Raw genomic sequence first — 22337 nt, 5'->3', positions numbered from 1 at the left:
ACCCCAGCGCCCCCGGAGCGGTGGCATATTTGCATAACCCCACCCCCTATAGATTTGCATAGCCACGCCTCATATATTTGCATGACCTCGCCCCGTCGATCTCCTTGTTTGGCGGGTCCCTCCCCTCCCCGCTCTCCTATTGGCGGCGCCCCCTCCGCGCCCCGCCCCTAGGTATAAGATTGGCGGGCCGGGGGCCGTGCCACGCAGAGGAGCTCGGCGGCTACGGGCGGCGGAGCCGCTTCCGCCCCTCCCGCCATGAGCAGCAGCGCGGGACCCGCGGCGCGGCTGTGCCGCCTGGAGCGGGGGCCGGACGGGTACGGCTTCCACCTGCACGGCGAGAAGGGCAAGCCGGGCCAGTTCATCCGGCTGGTGGAGGCGGGCTCACCGGCCGAACGCTCGGGGCTGCGGGCCGGGGACCGGCTGCTGGAGGTAGATGGCGAGAACGTGGAGCGGGAGAGCCACCAGCAGGTGGTGGAGCGCATCCGAGCCGCCGCCGGTGCCGTCAGCCTCCTCGTCGTGGACCCGGTGGCCGACGAGCAGCTGCAGAAGCGGGGCGAGTCGAGTACCGAGCCCCCCGTGGGCGGCGGGCAGGCGGCCCCGGAGCCGGCGGAGCCCGCGACGCGGGAGCCCAGCGGCGGCGGGCAGCGGGTAAATGGGCGGCCGGAGGGAGCTCGGGTCCTTGTCGGAGGGAGGAGGTGGTGTCCGGGGCGGGGGGGGGGGAGGCGGGTCGGGACCTCCCAGGACCGGCCCCGGTCGTCGCCTTCCAGCCGAGCGAGCGGGAGCAGCAGCCGCGTCCGCCCCGGGCACCCCGCGGGGTGTTCCTCTCGGTTCTTTCTTTTTTGCTTCGCTTTAAACGCGGCTCCCCAGGAGTACCGGGTCCCGCCGGGCGCTGCTGCTTTTCCTTTTTTATTTTAAATTATTTTCTTTTGCTTAACGCTTTTCCCTACCAGCCACGTTGGGTGACGAGCAGGGGCAGGAGGGCACACGGGGGTGTTTGGACCCACAACCGAACAGCCCGTTGTGTCCCGGAGCCCTTTGGTCCATCCTTGTGCTGCAGGGCCGGTAAAACAGGGTGAGAAAAGCAACAGGGAGCGAGGGCATCGGCGAGCGTTGTCGTGCACGTGAGCCCCTGCCCAGGGCTGGGCTGAGGGCGGCTGACGTTAACCCGCTCCAAAATACAACAAAAAAAGCTGTGGCCAAGGGTGTTTTTTTGAGGGCTGTGACCGCAGGCGTTGGTGGCAGTCACTTGTGCCCTGAGTGGATTCAGTCTCCCCTGCGGAGCGGCGATGGCAGAGCCCTTTCCAGGCTGGAGGGACTGATCCCGTCGTCAGTGGGTCCCCGTGTACAGACACTTACTAATTCAGGAATGTCGGCCTTAAGCAGCGCGTGGGAGTTAGCAGTTGCACAGACAGAGTGATGTAGAAAGGTGAGAAATTGAGAAATAGCCGACCTTTCCTGCCCAGAGCGGTTTCTAAGAGACGCTCTGGGCTGCCGGAGATAATACTGCTTTTATTTACCCAGCAAAAACATATGTTTGTTATTGCAACAGAGATGTGGATGATCTTTCCAGGAAGCAGGTTCCTGGTGTCCCTGGGCTGAGGGACGTTCTGAGGAGCTCTCATGACCTGCTCCCAAAGACCAGGCGTGTGATGACTGGTGGGATGGGCTGAGCCCCAGCTCCTGGTGCTGGGGAAGGGTTGGTGCCATGGAGCCTTCCCAGTGCTGGTGCTGAGCCCCAGGTGGACTTTGGTGCCTCGCTCAGCTGTTGTCACGCAGGGTTTTGCTGAAGATCAGGTGTGTTTATTAGTTTAGTGTGTCTCCTGTTGGACTTCAGCCTCGTACCTGCTGCCTGTTGCCCCTGGTTGGGCTGATCCATCGCAGGGCACCGGGCTCATCCCCGCCTGGCTAAAACACCGCTCAGGCACCTCCCTGATGGGGTTGTTCAGGTGGGAACAACCAGGCTCTGCTCTGCCCCTGTCACTGCCCCACTTGCTCGCGGTCCATCCCCTGTGGCATCCCTGGTCCCTTGGGTCTGGCCCTGTGCCGAGCTGCGGTGAGCGTGCCTGCTGTCCTGTGTGTCACGGTGCCAGAGCTCCCTCGGGGCCAGTGAGACCGTCTGTGCTGTGCTTTCTGCTCCCAGATCTCTCCATGGGCTGGAGAAAATAAAAGGGATGTAGTTAATGCAGCTCGGGCAAGTCCCCTGCCAGGTTTTGGGGGGCTGAGGACACGCGGTCCCCAAGGGGGACAGGGCCCTGACGTGCTGCAGGGTGGCCACCTGCTTGCAGGGGCTGTGCTGGCTGGAGCAATGCAAAGGATGTGGGAAGATGGAGATGCCCCCCAGGCTTGGGGGGCAGGCTCGGGGTGCAGCCCGTGTGGGGTTACCATGGGTGGTTTCTCTCTGCACAAGAGCAGGAAGTGAGCGATGTGGGTGACACGGGGTGACATTGCTGCATAGCCCCGGATGGTTTCTCAACAGGTAGCAGGAAATCTTGTGGCTGGGGGCAGGGCAGGAGAGCAAAGACAAGCATGTTTGGAGACATCACCCCAGCCGGGTGCACACCGAGTGGGGTGGGAAGATGCCAGGCAGGATGCTGAGCCAAACTGGAGCGGCCAGAAAGGGATTTCTCTCCAGCGAGCCGGGAACACACTGGTGTGCCTGTTCTCTGGGTGCTGGCAGGCAGCCGGTGCCTGCCACCCCATCCCCCTACAGCCCCGTCCCAGCCCTGTGGGTTGGTGGGATTCCCCCGGGATCGCTGCGGTGGGGGAACGGGAGGTTTGCATGTGTCAGAGTCCTGTTTGCTTTATTGGGCTGGACTTGCCTTTATTTGCTTAATGAGCTTGGAGACACTCTGCTGCCGGGCCGGCCGGCCATGCCCGCACCCTGCCTGGGGCTGAGCGAGGGTTTAACATCTTCCAGCTTCGGGCAGGATCCAACCTCTCTCCAAACTCTGCTGCGTCCTGCACGGTCAGGACCCCCCTCTGCCAGGGGGCTTGGACACCCCTGTGACTCCCAGTGCTGGGCATGGGCTGAGGAGGTTTTGGGGGGGGTTGTCATGGGCTCCCTTCTCATTCCCATAAAAACCCTGGGTGTGCAAATCCCACTGATGTGCTGGGGCGGAGGTTTTGAGTGTCCCTGGAGACACCTGGGGAGCTGATCCCTGCACTCCTCTTCTGTGGCGCTGAGCCAGCGAGGTGACAGTTTTACACTCCCAAGGCCACCCTCGCTTCCGGGGGCCCTGCACCGCAGGGACTGTCCCCAACAGCTCTCGGCCGGGAGCTGTAACAGCTCATCCTGCCCCCGCCTGCGTTTCCGGAGGCTTCAGCTGCTCGGGAGTGTCTTGAGAAAGTTTTGTGCAAACCGCACGGCGTTAGAGCAACTCCGGCAGCTGCCAGCGCAGCGCCCTGGCATGGGCTGGGGCGGCTTTTACCAGGGCAAGGCTTTTGCTACCAGCCCCGGGCTTGCCTCTTGCAAATTTAGCACTAAATTAGAGCCCTCCCTGCCAGCAATGCTCATCCCTCCTTGTAAAACCCGGGTGAGCCTCCCAGGGTTGGGGTTTGGGGTATAACAGGGAGCAGATCCCCCCCCCCCCCCCCCGTTTGGGAGCATTGCACTGGGGGTAGCTGGCATCTAATTAGGAAATGAATTAAATTTCCTCTCAAGGCAGCTGCATGAAAAGCAGCTCCAGTCAGATGGGACGTGACAGGGATGCCGTGAGGAGGCTGCTTTGCATCCCCTTTGTATGAAACCCGAATGCGCGCGCCAGATTTCGGGACCCGTGTGAATTTGCTGGCCCAGGCGTCCTCGGAGCCGTTGTGCTTTGAGTAACCAGGAACGTTGCTGCCGATGGGCTTGTTGCTGCTTGTAGGGCTGCAGGGAGTGTCCTGGGTCTTGGGGCTTCAAAAGCTGTCCTGAAATTGCTGTTGGGGGGCTGGGAGCCGGGGAGCGGGTCCGGGCACACTGTGCAGTTGGGGTCCCTGGGGCTGCTGGTCCTGCCGGATGGCCGAAGGTGCTGGGCAGGGATGGTCCTGCATGGCTCTGGAGGGAGAAGGGTCTGGAGGTGCCCCAGGTCCTGTTCAGGGCAGGAATAGGGGTGTGATGCTGTGGAGCTCCCCATCCCAAATGGGCATCTCTGTGGGCAGGAGATGTCCCTCTGCCACCCCTGGGTGCAGAGGAGAGGGCTGGCATGGGGTGCCCGTGCTTGGGGCTGAGTTCGTCTTCCCCCACTGCCCTCCCCGCCGGAGGTTGTAATTGCTTGTAACGAGGCTCTGCCGGCTAATCCGTGCTCCGGCACGGCGGGAGGGCTGCTGGTATTGGAGGAGAGGATGCAAAAGCTTATAGAAATTAGGGGCATTTCCATTTTCCTGCTGTCCAGATCCTGTCCCCGCAGCCGTGGGGCTTCTCCGCATCCCGGGTGTTGACCCCGAACCCTCTCACCTCGTGTCCCCTCTGGCCAGGGGCACTTTGGGGATGCCCTGCCATGAGGTGCTCGCCCCGTGGATGGGCAGGATACGGCCACTGGAGGATCAGATGCATTTATATTTTTCTCTTGGGGAGGCAGAATGGTGGCTGCCTGCAGGGTTTCTGCTGCGTGAGGGATTTGGGGAGGGCGGCCTGGCACACGGGGCTGGAGGAGCAGCCAGCCTCTGGCAGGGGGATGCTGGGGAGGCCAGGTCACGGCTCGGCCAGGCTCCCTCGCAGTGGATGCTGCCGCCTTCCCTGGCTGCCATGACCTGCCCCCCTGCCCCGAGGCATCTGTCCATCCCGCAGGGCTATCCCCTCCCTTACCCCCCCCCAAATTAATGGCCACGGTATCTTGGAGAGCCCAGGCTGCTGGGGCTTTGTTAGTATGGGTGGGAGCGAAGTCCTCCCTCCTCCTCCTCGCCCGGGAGTGCTGCCAGCACCGCTTGCTGGGTGCTCCCTCCGGCTTTGTCCCGAGCTATCGGTGTGGAGCAACCCCGTGGTGCTGCCAAGGGCACTGGGAGCGTGGGTGCTTGCAGAGCCTGAACCCCCTTCCCAGGGCAAGGACTCGGGGAGGTGTTGCCTTCCTCCGGGCTCCACCAGCTTCTCCTTTTTGTCCTTGATTTGGGTCTTCCCTGTCCCCACCCTCGCTAGAGATTGCTGCCTGGGCGGAGGGTGCAGTCGCAGCAGCCCAGGCACCACGTGAACCTGGTGCCACCTGGGCATTGGGACCGAGGCAGAGCCCACAGCCCAGCCCCATGGCACAAGGGGAGCGAGGGGCAGCCGGGGCGAAGTCGAGGTGTTGCAATCCTCCATCCATCCAGGCAACCCACTGCAGGAGACACCACCAGCTCCTCGTGGTGCGGCCAGGCTGTTGCACCGGGCATTGCTCAGCTGAGCCATGGGTGGAGCGGGTCCTGCGTGACTGCCAGCACCGCGGTGTCCCGGGCTCACCTTTGCTCCCCGGCAGAACCAGCTGGGTGTTTGCATGTGCCTCCCTCCCCGGGGCGTTGGTGAGTGGTGCCGGGGTGGACGCCGGCCTTGACCCTGCAGGAGGGCGTTGTGCAAGAGGACGAGGTTTTATCACAGCGTTGGGCTTAGGAATTGCAAATGCATCACCCCAGCCCGTGCTGGGTGCCAGCACCCCAGGGACCAGGCTTTCCTGGCAGGGGGCAAAGGGGATTTTATGGTGAGAAGGGAGCATTCTGTACAGGGAGGGGAAGAGCAGCATGGTGCGGATACGGTAGGGGAAATTCCTGCAGTGCGTGTCCCCAGCGATGCTATGGGTACCAAAGGAGAACAAACAATCTCAGAAGAAAGAATAAATATTTACCCCCCCAGTGAGGAATATTTCAGGAGAACGAGTGTGGCTTGGCTGCTGGGAGAGCCCTACCAAAGCCCAGGAGCTCGTGGTCAAGGCAGGATCAAACCATTTTATATTGAAATATATAGAAGTGGTGTTTGGGTGCTGGGGTCAGAGCAGTTCCTGCAGGCAGCTGGTTCGTCTTGCCTGGTTCCTCTGATGCTTCCTGCACATCCCGCTGCCCACCGGGAGAGCAAAGGCAGCTCCTATTTGCCAGACTCCTGGGGATGCTCCTGCTTCCCCTGCTGCTGCAGTGTGCGGAATTGTGCCGTTAATGGGCTCGTGGGGGGCCGGGTGCGGGGCCATGGCTGCCCCAGTTGGTTCCCCGGCTCTGGATGCTGGTGGATCCATGGGTCAGGGTGAAATCAGGCACAGACGAGCTGGGTGTTGCCTCCTGGAGAGGTGAACATCCTGCGTTGTGCTGCCCCGGTCGAGCTGGTTTCTCTGTTTTGCAATCACAGAGGGTCGTGCCGGGATGTTGGGGTGTGCTTCAGTATCGGGGCTGCTCCGTCTGGCTCCCTGCTTGAGCTCCTTGTGCCCCTTCCCTGCCAGCAACAGCTATGGGGTGCTTTGGGGAGTGGGGGGGGGTCCCACTGCTGGATTTGCCATGGTGGGGGCTGGCACTTGTGAGGGGGTGATGGAGGGGATCTGCACCGGTGGCTGGGACTTCTCTGGTAGCAAAGGCTTCCCGGGTGGGGTGGGGGTGCTTCCCAGCAGCCTGGGCTGGTTCTTCCTCCGCCTTCACGTGGCAGTTGCAATCCTGATCCCAAAAGGAAGATTGTGGTCTAGGGACAGACATAATAACAAGTTGTCTTAATGTTTTGCTGCAATTAACATGCTCTGCACCTAATTAACTAACTAGATCCTGAGTTCATAGGGTGTCTTGGCACCCTGTGTCCCAACTTGAAGTGTCTGGGTGTGGGTGGCCACCTGAGGACAATGTCCCTGTCACCCAAGCAGATGTCTGGTGGTCCTGAGTGCTGTCCATGGGTGTTGGGTGGTCCGGGAGCGGCTTTCCCACGGGCTGTCCCTGTTGCAGGAGGAGCTGCGGCCTCGGCTGTGCTGCATGAAGAAGGGGCCCAATGGCTACGGCTTCAACCTGCACAGTGACAAGAGCCGTCCGGGGCAGTATGTGCGTGCCGTCGACCCCGACTCGCCGGCCGAGGCGGCAGGGCTGGCCCCCCAGGACCGCATCATTGAGGTATGCCAGGGCACGGGGAAGGGGGGTCTCCCTGAAAAGCTTGGTGCCCCGGAGGGAGGTGCACTTTGCTGGGAAGGTGCGGGGTGTCCCCGGTGCCGGTGGTGACTCACGGCACAGCCGCCTGGCCCGTGCCAGCCTGCCGGTTCCCACCCAGGGGTGCAGCCGGGTGGGCGGTGGGGAGCTGCACCGCAGAGGGCTGGGGCTGAGCACTAATTAGCCGGCTGTGGGTTAAGTGGCAGTAACGCTGTCCCCTGCCCAGAGCAGGAGTGTCCCTGGGCTGTCCTTGGGATGGGGCAGGCTGAGGACAAGGTGCACGACGGCCCCAAGCCCTGCTGCCGGCCGTGACGGGTGGGGATGGGGACAGGGTTTGTGCCAGGCGGGATGGTGACTCACAAGGGCAAGGACCAACCGAGCTCCAGCCCCACTGCTCACCAGAGTGTGGGGCTGCTGCCTCTTTTGGGGCGAAGCTTTGGGGTCTCTGGGGACCGTGCACAGCACGAGGGCTTTGTGCCTTGCCCGTGCTTCCCATCTCCTGCACCAGCCCCAGGTCCGTGCCCTGCCAGGCACTCCCTGCCAGCTTTGCCCGTGTGATCCCGTGCTAATCACTCAGAAGAAAATCTGCTTTTAATGAGGTTTGCTGGCTTCACCACTAATCCCCGTGAGGCTGCGGATACCTGCGGGGGCTGTGGGGTGGCCATGCTGGGGTTGTGACTGGTACGAAGGCTGGTACCCGGCCCCTCCGCAGAGCTCCCAAGGGATGGATGTCCCCTGGCCCCAGCAGTGACATGGTGCCATGCCCGCAGGTGAACGGGGTGTGCATGGAGGGCAAGCAGCATGCCGACGTGGTGGCAGCCATCAAGGCGGGCGGTGACGAGACCAGGCTGCTGGTGGTGGACGTCCTCACGGATGAGTTCTTCAAGAAGTGCAAGGTGGTGCCCTCTGAGGAGCACCTGGCAGGTGGGCTGGGGGCTGTGCTGCAGGGAGGGGGGTTTGTGCCACCTCTGCCAACTCTGTGTCACCTTGTCACCAAACCTGGGGGTGCTGGGGGAGTCCCTGAGCCCTGGGAGGTGGAGGTCTCATCACCTTAGGGCAAAGCAAGGTCACCTGGCTTTGGTATCTCCCTGCCCAGCTGAGGGCCCCGTGCCAGGGCAGTGGGGCTGATGTGGGCTCCATGGGACGACAGGTTTATGGCCCTGGGTTGCACTTTGGCAGGGTTTATGGCTTGGGGAGCAAACAGGCAGCAGCCGCCCTTCGCTCACCTCTACAGCCTCGGCTCAGCTGTGGCCCCCTCCCTGCTATGTGACAGTGGTCCCTGGGACAACCGGGAGTCTCGGTGGGCTCTGTGTCGTGACTGTCATCACGGGGATGTACCTGGTGTCTGACAGCATCCCCCTGTGCTGCAGGGCTGGCTGCGAGGGGTGGGTTAAAAAATTCGGGACCCAGGCAGACCCTGGGCAGTGTTGGATGAGCGCTGGGCATGGGCGGCCTTTGCTGGGCACTGCTGTGCCCACCAGTGAGGGGGGACAGGTGGGAGGGGACAGAGCAAATACATCCTCACCCAGCGCCCGTGTCCTCACCCTGCAGGTCCCTTGCCAGAACCAGTTGCCAATGGCGATATAGGGAAGGTAAGAGAGCTTCATCCTGCTTTTAATCCCATCCGTACCAGCCTCTGGGCAGGGCCCCTGCCTGTTTAGGTGTCCCTCTGCCCATGGATGGGTGATGCCACCAGGGGCTGTGATGCTCCTAGGCTGTCACACAAGAGCAGGTGCCTCCCAGGAAGGGGGTTGCCTGTGGGGCTGAGTGTCATGGAGGTGGCTGCAGTGCCTCCCTTCCTCCTCCTCCATCCTCATGATGCTGCAGGGAGGTAGCATCCAGCCTTGCAGCTGACCTCCTCCCGCTAAAGCCAGGGCAGTCAGACTGGGGTTTAATCCTTCCGCGCCCCGGATGGGCTGCGCTGAAGGTATTTATGAGCCTGGAGCTCGCAGGGGATTATGTGTGGGGAGGACGGATTTTGCACCCCCCCCGGGTGGGACTCTCAGCTCCAGGGGCCATTCCCAAACCTCAGGGCTGGAGCTGCCCCGCTCACGCTCACTCCCTGCTCCCCCTGCCCCCAGGAAAATGGTGGAGAGCTGCGGTCCAACTCGGTGTCCGAGAGCCCGTCCAGCCCCGGGCCGCTGGCCGTGTCCCCCAACTCCAGCGAGACCCACAGCGAGGTAGGGCTGGGGATGCTGGGGGGAGGCGGTGGCTGGGCTGAACCCCCACCACGGGGCTGTCCCGGGGGGCACGGTGGGGCTGACGCAGCATCTCGCCCCTCAGCCTGACACACAGGAGGGTGAGAAGCGCCATTCAGCATCTGGCTCCCTCCTGGACCTCGACATCCCGCTGGCGGTGGCCAAGGAGCGGGCGCACCAGAAGCGCACCAGCAAGCGGGCACCTCAGATGGACTGGAGCAAGAAAAATGAACTGTTCAGCAACCTGTGAAGGCCCTGGGGTGGGGGCGAGGGTCCACCGGCTCCCCCCCCCCCACTTCACACCCACCTCTCCTGCATCCCCCTCCTCCCTGCCACGGCTCCCGGTGGGGATGCGAGACTGCTCCCCACCACCCTGACCTGAGGGATGGGGCTCGGTGGCCAGCGAGCATCCCCGCAGTGGGGTCCTGGGTGGTGGTTTTAGGCTAGAGAGAGCCGGGGAGTGCTGGGGGGGCTGCCTCTTCCCATGAGCCCATCCCTGGGGTGCTCCTCCAGCCCTGCCCTGCACACACCCATAGGCACAACCAGGGGTTCGGGGGAGGGGGGGGATTTGGGGTGACCCGATGCCCAACACTTCTGATCTCTGCTGTTCCCTGGTTCTTCCCCCACCTCAAATCCCATCTCCATTTGAGCCCCCCCCAACCCCCCACCCTCAATTGCCCTTTAACTGCAAAACTCGAGGCTTTTAGTGACTTTTAGCAAACCCCACTGCCTGGCCATCCACCACAGCGATTCCTCCCCGGGGTGTTTGACCCTGCCTGGCAAGCTCCGTCCACGATGACCCTGTCCCTTCATCCCCCAGGTCCCAGCAAGTGCATGGAGGGGACACAGGTGCCCAGCATAGCAGGGAGCCCCCAGCACCCTGCCCCTGGGGCTGTTTTGGGAGAGGAGAGGGTGTCCAGAGCCAGCACAGCAAGCAATAATCATCTCCTTTGCTCCCACTCGCTCCTGGAGACAGAGCCGATCAGGGTTTGAATCCGACACTGTTTAATTTAAAGGCTTCTCAATAGACACTGTTTTTTTCCAAAATAAGAGTTTTCCAATCACATTGTTTATTTTTTTTTAAAAATGTATTTTGTGGAAATTCTTCCTGTGGATGTTTTGTTTCTGTGTTTTGCGAACGGGTGTTGTCATACTGTCCAGCTCAAGAGAAATTCTGTTTACTGGAATAAACCTTCCTGACTTCACGTCTCCGGTTTAAGGCTAAATCCTTCTGAAGCCTGAGGATGTGTGGGGGCTCACTGGGGGCTCACCGTGCTGCAGGGACTGGGGGAAGAGGCAGGTAATGCTCCCAGTGGTGGTGGGGACACTGGGGCTGGTTTGGGTGCCCTTAGCACTCAGTGGGGCCAGGCTGGGGGGGTCAGGGAGGGACCGGCTGGTCCCCGCGTGGGTTAATGCCTCGAGGTGATTAAATGGCTCTAATCCCCTGGGGAGGAGGGGGAGGTGTGATGTGAGGCTCTAATCTGTGTCTGCTGGCCTGGCTGGAGGGCAGCAGCTCTGCTAGGGGCAGCCCAAATCTGCCCCCAGCCCCTCTGGGGTGTTTGGGGTGAGCCTGAGTCCCAGGGTTGCATCCTGGGCTGGGGGAAAGCGAGGGGGGGAATCGGTGGGGAGAGGGTTGCTTGTCCCTCTGAATTGATGGATCTCAGCCCTGTCTGGGGAGCGAAGCAGGGGGAAGCAGGGCAGAGAGGGGTCTCGGCATGGGGTTGGCAATGGTGCTGTGGCTGGAACGGGCTGGGGTCACAGTGTGGTGGGGCCAGGATGCCCCCAGGGCTCCACCACCCTGCCCACTTCCCAGGGCGATTTTTAAGCCCATGCGGGGCAGTTTATACATGGCCAAGCTGAGCTCTGCTGCCGCGGTGGGCAAGTGTGGGGGCACGGTGTGCCTGAGCAGCTCATCGGGGCCGGGCTGGTGGCACCACAGCTGCACCAGGGAGGGTGGGATGGTGGCTTCCTTGGGGACAAGGCAAGGCTGTGCTCCCAGTAGCGGCCATGGTGTGCCGTGGACCCGCAGCCCCAGCCTCTGCCCGGCATCTTTGCTTCCTCCCCTTCTGCACGCTCTTGTCTCACACTCCAAACTCCTGGCCGAGCCCCTCTACCCGAGCAGAGGAGCCATCGCAGAGCTCTGCAGCTCAGATGACAACCAAGTGACAAAGTGCCACTGGATCTGCGGAGGGCAGGCAGGCTGTCGCTCCCCTGGAAGCTGGGGAAGCCCACTTCAACCCGCCTTGTCCTCCCAAGTCCTGTCCTCTGCGGCGGTGCTGCTGGACGGAGGTGAGCCCCCGTCCCTTCGTGTCCCACCCTCACCCCCTTGGGGCCAGCAGGATGTCCCTGCCTGGGACAGGGTGCGATGCCGCAGGCTGGGGCTGCCCATGTGGGGCAGGAGTGGGGCACCCACAGCCTCCTGGGAGCATCTTTTGCATCTTTGCCTGGTCAGAGCAGCCTGGGGACTGGTTTGCTGTGGGAACCCTGGCTGAGCTCTGCTGGGACCCCCCCGCCCAGCCCAGGGGAGGGCCGCAGCTCCAGGACAGACCCAACTTTGTTTTGGGTTGCCAGGGCAAAGGCTTTTCCCAGCCACCGATGGAGGCGGGGGAGCATGCCGGCGTTGCCGGGGGACCAAGGATGCCAAGCGGGGCGCTCACTGGCTCCAGAGTAACCGTCCAGGCACGGGGAGCTGGGGAGGGCTGTGTGGTTTCACTGTGCCCCCCTCAGCCCTGGCAGCAGGAGGTAAATGAAATTATTATTTTTCCCACCTTGGTCACTTTTTAGGGGAGCAAATCCCACCCCAGCTACGTGTCTCCTGCCAGTCTGACCTTGCTCTTCTGGCAGAGGGATGAAACGCTCCACGGAAGGAGCGTGGAGCCAGTAGTTCACCCAGCAGGTTCTGCAGATCTTGTTCTGGGGGACAGAATCCATTCCTGCCTGCAGCAGGTGACGAAGAGCACAAGGATTAGTAGCCCTTGTCATGGTAATCCCAGCTGGAAGTAGAGCTGCTCTTCACTTTATTACCGCACAAAGCTTTTGCTACAACTAAATCCATGCTAAATGCTTGTTTAAAATACCACGATACACTGTTCCCACACTTGGTTTTAATATTAGTCACAGGAATGATGTATTTAAATTAACTAAAATTGGAAAGCTAAAACCCCCAGGCCCTAAAAATACAGACACAAAAATTCCACAGTCTACCAATCTCTGATAAAAACATCCCTGGGCAAATCTGAAAGCTATTACCTGATACTGTGTCACTGGAACAAATAATTTCTGGTCTAGAATTAGCCGTTACGGCTGGTATTACAGTGGGAAAACACACAGGAGCGCCAGTTATCCTCCTTACCTTCTGTCCTCTCCTCTTAGCAAGCTTCCCTGCTGTGGAGAGCATGCTGTGTGGGGCAGGAAAGGTCAGACTAAATAACTGCATTAAAAAGCCTGTCCAGTGGGAGTCAGGCAAGTGCCTCTCCTTCAGCTATAGCTCTCATATATATCACAGCAGAGGCTGGCTGGCTGGCTGCTGCCCTAAATATATCTGCCTCCAGTAAGAGATATTTCCCCCCCCCGCCATTTATCTTACTGGGAAGCAGCAAATGGAGCATTTAGGCTCAGCAGAGCAAGTCCTGAGCTCCTCGAAGCAGGGGATCACTCCCCTGTCTCCTTTCAGTGGTAGTCTCCCTCTCCTCACTTTCACAAAAGCAGCCTGGAAAAATGAAGTGCAATCTCTCTTCACTGATGGCCTGAGGTTTCCAGGTCCGTGCATTAACATGCAGCAGTGTGCCAAAGCATGCCCTGAAACTCAGCAAGGGGTTTTGTCTCAGCAGCCTCCTCCGTTACGCAGCAATTGTGACAAGGCTCTGCTCTAGTCTTGATCGGCCGGTATCAATAATTTTCATCTGGTTAATTTGCCCTTTGGTTGTGCTGACCCACACCCGGGCCTCTCACTTCCAGGACAGAGCAGTGACCCCCACGCACCCCAGAAAATGTGTTTCAAAGAGTCTCTGCTGTCCTTTACAACTTCTAACCACCCTTTCAGCAGCCAAAGCCAGCAGCCGAGCCCCACTGCTCCCAGAGGGCTCTGAGGAAACCTCAGATTTTTGTCAGGTTTTTTTATTCAAGAGAGAACAGACTGAGCTACTAGCGTACTGAGACTGCCTCTGTCGAACTGATGAATCCTGCTCTAAGGGCAGTGAAGGAGGAAACAGTGGGTGCTGCTTGTCCAGAAACTGGTGGCACCAGGAATCAACTGCTGGTGATTTTAGGCTCTGCAGGAACAGCACGTTAAGGTTATAGTCAATCCTGGTCAAGCCTGTGAATTAGCGGCTGTTCTCCAGGTCCAAATTTCAGGCAGTATTCCTGGCTGGTGCAACAAGGTGCAAAGATGAGAAGATGACAAAGTAACTGAAGGAGACAGATGAAAAAAGTCAAGTGCAGCGCTGGCTCACTGGTGTCCTCCACGCCCAGACCTCACAGCAGCGTCCAACTCCTCCCTGGAAACCAGGCCTGTGCCTGGATGTGTCTGTCAGGTCTCCAGCACCCCAGCTGGCAGCTTCAGTTCAACGTAGCTCTTCTCCTCCACGTGATTTGTCTGTTCCAGGAGCCACCGTCTCTCCTGGTCAGTGACATCCAGCCTCAGCGTCACCTCTTGGAAAATGCTGTTCACAGCAACCTGTACCACAGAGGAAAAACAGCTCAATCCCAGTCACAGGGCAAATGCTGCTCGTGTTTTCTGGGTAGAAGACAGGCTGTCACCACACCTCCTTAAAATGAAGCTTTTTGAACATGCAAATACTGGTTTCATTTTCCTGACCAATCTTAGCTTCAAATTTGGTGATCCCCAGGTTTCTCACTCCTGCAAAAGAAACCAGAAAGAGAAGCATTTCTATTACCTGCTTGGCTGCCACATCTACAAAGGCACAGGACTCCAATTTCTGGAGCAGATGGATCCCTTACTACCCTGACTGTATCACTGGGAATATGCGCTTCTAGATCACGTCCCAACTGTACTCCCCTTCCCTTGCACTGAGCCACCCTTACCATAGGACATCATCATCAGAGTTGCCTCCTTGCCAAACCCTCTGCCGCGGTAGCTGGGCTCTGAAAGAGAGCGCCACAGAAGTCAGCATCCAGTTACGAGAGACAGATCAGCCATGCTGGGTACTTTTTGGAAAAGACTGCGACCCAGACCAGCAAAGGATGCTGATCAGGGGTGAACAGCCATGGTAAGGCTATGAGAATACAAAGATGCTGGACGTAACATCTGTCTGCAGCTGGCTTTAGCCACGGTGAGAGGCCCAAGCTAGGAAGCAGAACTTGACCTGCAATCATAATTTCAATCTCGCCCAACGTTGGATCCTCAGTGTCAGTGAGGAAGAGATTCACGTCCCCCACCATGCAGTCCTCATCCGCATGCGCCTGCCCGGACCACCGCTCCGTGTCCAGCACAATGAAAGTGCACTCTGCGGAAAACAAAAACGTAGCAGCGTTTTCAGGGCACGCTGAGAATTATTCACAAATTACTGAAGGATGAAATTAAAGGCATGCAATACACAGAGGAACAACAGTCTCCACTTGTTAACGGTGAGGAAGAGCTAATAATTAGGCCTCCCATGTCAAGCATGCCTGCTCCCATCCCCAGAAATGTAAGAAATATTCTGAAAAACCCATGGTGAAGGTGACGTAGACATCAAGACTAGAAACAGCTTATTTAAGGAGCATGAAAACTTTCATTCCATGACTGAGGTCTCCTTGCCTTGTCTCACTCTGCAGCAAGCTTGGGCAAAGAATTGTTTGGTGCACAAGAGACTGAGACCTAGTGATTCACCTAGACCATATTATTTTTTGCTTTTAGTAAGGCTTTAATGCCAGTTAAGACAAATGTTCCAGACTGAGGTCTTTGCCAGCCTCAGTATTTTGCAGCTCACTATATTTCTACCAGGCTTTTATGGGCAGTGATTCATTACCTGTAGGAGAGCCAGGGAACCAATTCAGTCAGCACACCTCAACCAGGTAATTATGAAGTCATTCGATTTCTCAAGGAAAAATACAACCCCCTTCCACCTTTTTATGATGATCAGACCTGAGGAGTGTTGACTGTGCAGGAGCAGCTCAGCAGATAATGCTGTGGGAGGTAAATCACTGTAATCTTTGGAAAACTGCATAAAAAGGACACCAACAGCCCCGGACATTCTTTACTTCCCTGAACATATACCAGCTATAAACAGAAAGTCAGTTTAAAGCTGCTGTTGTAGAAGGTCTCACATCCCATCTGCTTCAGCAAGTAGAGCCCACTCACTAGGTGCTCTCAGCCCCACTGTGGGTCCTTTACAGGACAGAAGGGACCTGCTCACCACTCCCAACCACCCTTAGAAAATATTTAAGATCCTCACTGTCTGTGTCGTCCCGCCAGCTGCGCTGCATCTCATACTCCTGCTCCAGGCTGAGTGGTTCAGAGGCGGTCAGGCGCTGCAGCTCCTCTGACTGCATCCACTCGTGGTACCTGCCAACAGGACCCAGAACCAGATCACTGCCTGAGCTACAGCATCGCAGTCTAATTTCCACAGGTGCTCCCAGGATCAGGCTTCATAAACCAGTTCTGGAAACACTAGTCTGGCATTTATGGCAACTTGAAAGTATCCACAAGCCTTTCTCCCTTATCTAACACAGGAATCAATGTTCTCTGTGGAAATTTAGCAAGTATGTGGCTTTTTCTGCAGAGTGCCCAATGCAAACTTGATGTTTTTAAAAGTACTGAGCATTGAGTTCTGGTGCATTTCATCCTGACCAAGATTGATACATCATCTCCCGGACACTGACAAAAAGACTAATACTGCCATCTTTGTGCTGAGGCTGCAGCTGCCCAGGCCAGCACTTTACAAACTGCCCGCATGCCTGCCTCTAATTTATCAAACATCCATCTGGCTTTACACATTGAAGTTTTGCTCTTCCACTGTCATTAGGGAAAGACATCAGTTAACAAGAGAACTCTTGGCAGTTCACTCATGGACAGGTATTTCCCTTTCCGTGGGTACCCAGTGGCACAGATGAAGTTCTCTTCGTCAGCAGACCTGACAAAGAACACAGACCTGCTGGGGATGTCTGCTGCAGGAGACAGAGGGCAAAACTGATTGCCTTTGTATGAGTGCTCTTTCTGCTGTGCAGTTCCCAGGGGGAAGAAGGCCCTGCAGCTGTCAAGCCAGCACCCTTTCTGAACACCACACTCCCTTTAAAAAGAGAAATGAAATCAGACCATGCAAGAGTATCAGAGGAGGACACCAGCCACGTACCGGGGCACATGTGCAGAAGTGTATGGCACCAGGGTCACCCTCTGTCCTTGCAGCACAGTGTTCTGGTTAATCTTCATGGTCTCTGCACTGAGAGAGATACAACACACCACTCTGCGTTTCCGGGGAGCCCAAGGGCTGGGACAGCACCCCTGGAGCCCTTCGGCAGCCAGTGGCAGCCGCTCTCACTGTGCGGACAGACCCCAGCTCATACCAATCCCCCCCCAGCAACCTTCTTCCCGCGTCCTCCGTGCTCCCCCTGCCCCAGGGCAGGGCTGTATCGGTGCCGAGTGCCCCCAGAGACCCAACAGCGGCTGGGGGTCTACCCTGACAGCGGCCACTTAACACTTCGTGACCCAGGTGGTGGTGGAGGTGCCCTGCTCTGACATACTGCAGGCCTCGGGGCAGAGGGGAGATGCGGGGCTAGGGGGGATGTGGGGCCTGAGAGGAGATGCGGGGCTACAGGGGGAACCGGGGCCTGAGGGGAGCCCCGGGACCTGAGGGCAGACCGGGGCCTGACGGGAGATCGGGGCTAGGGGGAGATGCGGGGCCAGGGGTGGATCGGGGGCCTGAGGGCAGACCGGGGCCTGAGGGGAGATCGGGGCTAGGGGGAGATGCGGGGCCAGGGGTGGATCGGGGGCCTGAGGGGAGGCAGGCCCGGGGCTGAGCAGAGGAAACGCCTACCTTCCGCGTCGCCCTTCCGCGCATGCGCAGAGGCCCACCCACCTCCCCGCCCCGAACCAGGTACGTCATCGCTCCGCCCCTACCCCTTCCCCGCCCCGCCGACGCGCACGTGACTCCAATCGCAGTCGGCGCATTCACCCCGCCCGGGGGCCGGTCACGTGCGCGGAAGGTCCCCGTGGGCGGTGCGTGCGTCGTAAGTGCCCCGCGATGAGAGGGGCGGAGCCGCCGGCACGAGCCGCCGCCGGTGAGGGACCGGGGTCTCGGTGTGGGGGTGCGGGGTGAGGCGGCGGGTGGGGCCCGGGCTGAGGCCTGGGGAGCGTCCCCGTGGGGGGAGTGCGGGTGAGGCCTGGGGAGGGGGTCCCATAGGCGGGGGTGCGGGGCGAGGCCCGGGGAGGGTCCCGGTGTGGGGCGGTGGTGAACTGCAGCGACAAGGCCCTGGCCGGGGGGAGAAGGCCGCGGGGGTATGTGTGCGGAGGGCAGGTTGGGCGAGCAGGGGAGCGCTCAGGGAGGTTCTGGGGACCCTGGTAGGCTCAGGGGTGGGTGCCCCGCACAAGCGCCCTTTCCCCAGCTGTGTTCCAGAGGTGTCTGTTGGCGTGGCCGTGGTCTTCCTGCTTTGCCTTGGTTTGTTAAGCTTGGCTCCAGCGACTCGAGTCGAGGTCTGTCACGAAGGATGTTTGGCCTCTTCTTCTGAGGGCTGGTCTAGTTACAACCACAGTGAGCTGTGCTGCCTGGCTGGTTTCTGTCATCTAGTGTGTGTGTGTGAGCTTGCAGACTGTTTGGGTTTTTCAGTAGTGTTCTGAGCTTGTGGAGTTTGTGCTGATGATTTGTCCCAGTTGGTATGGCTAAGTAGGAGCAGATGTAGAAGTATGAGGAATTTGATAAAACTCTGAAACAATTCAACTATGCCTAATTATTTACGGACTCTGAAATCTTTCAGAAGGCTTGGGTTCTCCCTCCCCACTGTAGTTCTAAGACAACGTGAAATTCCCCAGATAATTCTGCATTGGAAACCTTGGTACATGTAACAAAACTTAGTGTATTTTGTCTGTTTATTTCTTTACTTAAGATTATGAGGAGAGACTGCAGGCTGGGGTTTTTTACTGCTTTGATTTGCAGGAGGCACGTGCTCTCTAAGGGTAGTAGCTGTATGAGAAGCAGTGGTATAAGATCATCCTCAAGGCAGACATTCTTCCTCTTGAGGTTTTAGTGTTGAAATGGCCCCTCTGGCTGTTTGGGGAAGGTGAAGTTTTGTGTGCTGTGAAAGGGCGGGGCCTTTTTGGTTACTTTTAAACTAGTTTAATGAGTATGAGAACTTTTTGTAGAGTATTGAACCAAGTGTTGCCGGTGAGGGGGGGTCTATCTGTCCAAAGTGCAAGATCCTGCTGAAATCCTCTTTTGCTCAAATACCAGAAGACCGATGTGCAAAAGCTGACTTGAGTTCCTCCTCTTTCCGACAAAGCTAACACAACTTTATGATGTTTCCCTAGGTTAAAGGCAATAGAAGTTGAAAACACTCTCCTCGCTTTGCTCCGAGCCTCCGCACCATCTTCAACATGGCTGGTGGCATTACTGATACAGGAGAGCTTTACTCTCCCTATGTAAGTACCGTGGTTTGGGGGTTTGCTCACAAGTCTGTTCAAAATCCTCTTCTCTCAATGTTGTGTTTTCATTTCCTACTTCCCCATGGGCATGACGTCAGTGTTTCAAGAGATGATGGAGATCAAAGGGTACTTAAAAATGCTTAATGCTTATAGTTGTTGGGGTTTTTTACATCACTGATCACTTTATATAATGTAAGGGGATGATGTCTGCTTAAGGAATAGTTCTAAAAGTGTTACAAAGAGCTTCATGCCCCATACCAGCTCTTGCATCCTTCTACCTACTTTCCTTACATCTTATTAATGTTTTCATCAAGCCAAATTGTCATGTAAAGCCAGCAAAAACAAGGGGGATTGTGATGTGGAAACTATCCCACTTCTCTTTTTTTTTTTTTTTAAACTTTATATAAACATCTTCCTCTGAATTTCTTAAAGTTTACTTAGTTTAGCTGTTGTAGTAATTTGTTTTAAACCACTTCACTTAAAATAGTAATCAAGATGTTTCTTCCTTGTGATGTGGTGTCCTGTGAAACTGCAGAGCCAATTACTGCTTTCCTATGTTACTGGAAATACTGGTTTTCATAACTACAGGTGTTCATACAGGTGTCAGCTCTTAAAAAAACAGTGGTCTGCAACCTTTTTTTTTTCCTGAAGTGAACTCACTAAATATAGAACCAGTCCTGAAATCTGCCTGTTGGCTTTCAAATGCCTAAAAACTTCCATCCCCATGTTAACGACTGAATTTAGAAGAACCGAATATTAGACTGCAGAAATAGGTCACAACTGAGAAAATGGAGAACAAGACAGTAATTGGGACGTCTGGACCCTGAAGGATTAGCGTCACCTGCTCTTATGTTGTTATGCTAGTGTTGCATGAATTTCCTCGAGTCTAATCTCTAGGGCTATGACTCTCATCTTTCCCTGAAGATGTCTAGCCAGACTGACTACACAAGCACCATTCTCATCTCTGTCTACTTGACCAAAGTCAAGGAAAATCACCTGAAGTGTTGGTTTTTTTGGTTGGTTTTTTTCCAAGAGTCCTTCACTGGAGAGTAAGTCATGGCCCTGGACACTTGAGTTGTGCTGGGGGAATGACACCTCTGCTGGCTCAATGAAAAGAACTTTCCTGCCAGCTGTAATGGCTGATTTTTTTCGTTGTTCTGGGAGACTCATCAAAAGCTGAATTTGCTGTGCTTATGTTAGTGAATGAAGGGCAGGCATGCTCACAGGGTCTCTGGGGAATAGTCCTCCTGATATTAATTGCTCCACACCCAGAAAAGCGTACTCAGACACAGTTCTTTACTGGCTCTCCTCTGGAGAGACTCTGACCTATATAAAAATTAAAAAAAAAAAAAAAAACCAAACCACCACAACCAACTTTGAGGCAATTTTTGATCTTGAGTTCTGCTAAATTTGTAGTCTGGGGGTCGCGTCACAGGTGCGCAGTTATCTTTTGCCCCAGGCAGAAAAAAGCTCATTGCCAGAGAGGATAAAATCCTTTCCCCTCTGCAGGTAAAATCCCTTCTTCAGAATGTGCTCAGCTTTTTACTGATAAAATGGCAAGTAGGCTTTGCATTAGAATTCTGTTTGGGTATTTCCTGCTTGGGTAAGAATACAGAACAGCAAGAGATTCTAAAGGGTCACTTATGTATGTAGTCATAACTACATAGGCTCAGGTCAGAAAACAAGGAGAGACCCCAACCCACAATGTAGACCATTCTGGTAGAAGGCAGTGGATTTGAAAACAAACAAATAAAAAGCTCATGTGCTTTCTAACTTGAAAAGTTAGAAAGAAAAAAAAAATAAAATAATTAGAAAAATGGAGAGCAATATCAGTTTCTCCCAGAAGCGTGCTGACACTCACTTTGTTCTCTTTGATTATCAGTCCACCTCTGTTACTTATTTCCAGTATGGGTTTGCTCCCACCCTGCTTGCTCAAAGATTGCCGTCTCCATTTAAATCAATATGTATGTGGGGTGTCTTAGATAATCTCTGGCACAGCTGCACACTCATGTTGTGTTATGCGGATGATTGCAGGTCGGTCTGGTTTATATGTTCAACCTCATCGTCGGAACAGGAGCCCTAACCATGCCGAAGGCCTTTGCGACAGCAGGGTGGCTCGTCAGCCTCATTCTCCTAATGTTCCTGGGATTTATGAGGTAGGATGCGAGTACGTGTCTTTTGGGGATTGGGGAGTTCGGCTGGGTGGGGCTGTAAGGACAGTGCTAAGCCTTTTGCCACTTTTCTGAGCGATCCTGTCCCTCTGCTGCTTGAGCATTGGTCTCTGTAGTTGTGTTGCCTGTGGATCTTATTTGGAGGGATGCATTTTCTGACTGTGGACAGTAAGGTGCTACATCCTGTTTCCTGACTGATGAGAGAGACTTTTTCTCCAGTACAGAGTTTTCTGGGACATTTTTCCCAGCTTCTGTTTTTGACACCGTCCTTGCTGTGGATACATCCCGTGCTTGCCTCTGTCACAGATCAGTTCCCCAAACACTAACCAGGTCACAGGTAACACGGGGTCATTTCTCTGCTTTGTGACTTGCAGATGTGATGCAGACCTGTTGTGTTAGCTCTCTCTTGGCTTCTGGCAATGCTCTGGGCAGCTGCAAGAATGTCAGGAAAACAAATTACTGTATAGCTGGGCCTGTCTTATCCCCCCCCACATCTTTGCTGCTTGAGACCTTGGAACTGGTCTCATGATTTTCACACTGGCTCACCACGAGCTTCTGCCCAGACATCTGCCTGCTGGAGCAGCAGGTGGAGCTGAAGGCTGTTGATACAGCACTGATGTCCAAGTAGTTTATTAATAGAATTGCCATCTTCTGTCAGGCTGTGAATCCCTTCTTGCTTAGTTTTAAAATAAAACCAAAATCCCCTCCTGCCATTTGTAAGAATGGAACTTAAAGGTTCCTTTCTTGTCAGTAACCAGCTCTGTCAGCCTGAATGTGCCTTTCATTTGGAGGCAGAGCTTTTCAGATCTGTTAGGTGCTGCTATAGAGAGGTACTGTATGGTCAGTACTGACTGTAGTGATGCTTGTAAGTTCCCCACCTCAAAGCTATATGCTGCAAAGGCTTGATAAAATGTAAACTGTGGGAGTACCATAACTGGGAGCTTTGGAAGCAATTTCTTTTTAGATACATTAGTTTTAAAGCGTAAATTCAGTGTATGAAACTCAGCACCAGCAAACAATCCTTCAAGGTCAGCAGAAGAGCACAAAACTCCAAAACTGCACTGGATTAAACTGAGGAGATGCAGCTCAAAGTAGTACCGTGTGCCTTGGGAGCTGCGTTGCCCTGTTGCTTTTGTTCTGGTGCTCATGACTTCCTCCTGCCTGCTGGGGACCCTTTGGCGCAAGAAGAGTCTAGGCGGAAATTGCTACATGGGCCTCTGGACAGGGCTGCTTTCTTTATTCTTGCAAAACTAATCTCTCATTTGAGCTTGCTAAGTGAGTCCTGTTCCTGAAGCAGCGAGAAACCACTTTAAAAAGTTAAATAAGATTGATTTGAGG

General features: G+C 56.1%; 3 protein-coding genes across 9 annotated transcripts in view; 2 read left to right on the top strand and 1 right to left on the bottom strand.

The window, feature by feature from the left end:
- Positions 1-209: 209 nt before the first annotated feature.
- Positions 210-10459, top strand: NHERF1 (NHERF family PDZ scaffold protein 1). Its single transcript, XM_054846858.1, has 6 exons — positions 210-648; positions 6862-7023; positions 7827-7980; positions 8608-8648; positions 9138-9236; positions 9340-10459. Exons 1-6 carry the CDS (start codon positions 256-258, stop codon positions 9502-9504), a joined length of 1014 nt encoding a protein of 337 aa, XP_054702833.1. The 5' UTR covers positions 210-255; the 3' UTR covers positions 9505-10459.
- Positions 10460-12339: 1880 nt separating this feature from the next.
- On the bottom strand, positions 12340-17261 carry NAT9 (N-acetyltransferase 9 (putative)). Of its 4 annotated transcripts, none has more exons than XM_054846964.1 (7): positions 17228-17261; positions 16547-16633; positions 15650-15759; positions 14579-14719; positions 14298-14357; positions 14018-14112; positions 12340-13929 (listed from the first exon to the last, which is right to left on the bottom strand). In XM_054846964.1, exons 2-7 carry the CDS (start codon positions 16621-16623, stop codon positions 13783-13785), a joined length of 630 nt encoding a protein of 209 aa, XP_054702939.1. In that variant the 5' UTR covers positions 16624-16633; positions 17228-17261; the 3' UTR covers positions 12340-13782. The 4 variants fall into 4 exon arrangements, with proteins under 4 accessions (XP_054702939.1, XP_054702938.1, XP_054702940.1 ...); XM_054846963.1 differs by lacking the exon at positions 17228-17261 and adding an exon at positions 16776-17084; XM_054846965.1 differs by lacking the exon at positions 14579-14719.
- Positions 17262-17356: 95 nt separating this feature from the next.
- Positions 17357-22337, top strand: part of TMEM104 (transmembrane protein 104) — a 43557-nt gene continuing 38576 nt past the window's right edge. For all 4 annotated transcript variants that reach the window (XM_054846607.1, XM_054846605.1, XM_054846604.1 and 1 more), the window contains exons 1-3: positions 17357-17471; positions 18715-18825; positions 20863-20984. In XM_054846607.1, coding sequence (XP_054702582.1) covers positions 18781-18825; positions 20863-20984 — 167 coding nt within the window. In that variant the 5' untranslated portion in view covers positions 17357-17471; positions 18715-18780. The remainder of the gene's footprint in view (positions 17472-18714; positions 18826-20862; positions 20985-22337) is intronic.

Source organism: Grus americana, chromosome 18 (genome assembly GCF_028858705.1).
Source record: "Grus americana isolate bGruAme1 chromosome 18, bGruAme1.mat, whole genome shotgun sequence".
NCBI classification, from domain to species: domain Eukaryota; kingdom Metazoa; phylum Chordata; class Aves; order Gruiformes; family Gruidae; genus Grus; species Grus americana.
Note: the sequence above shows the minus strand (reverse complement) of the source record. Positions and strands in the feature narration are given on the sequence as shown.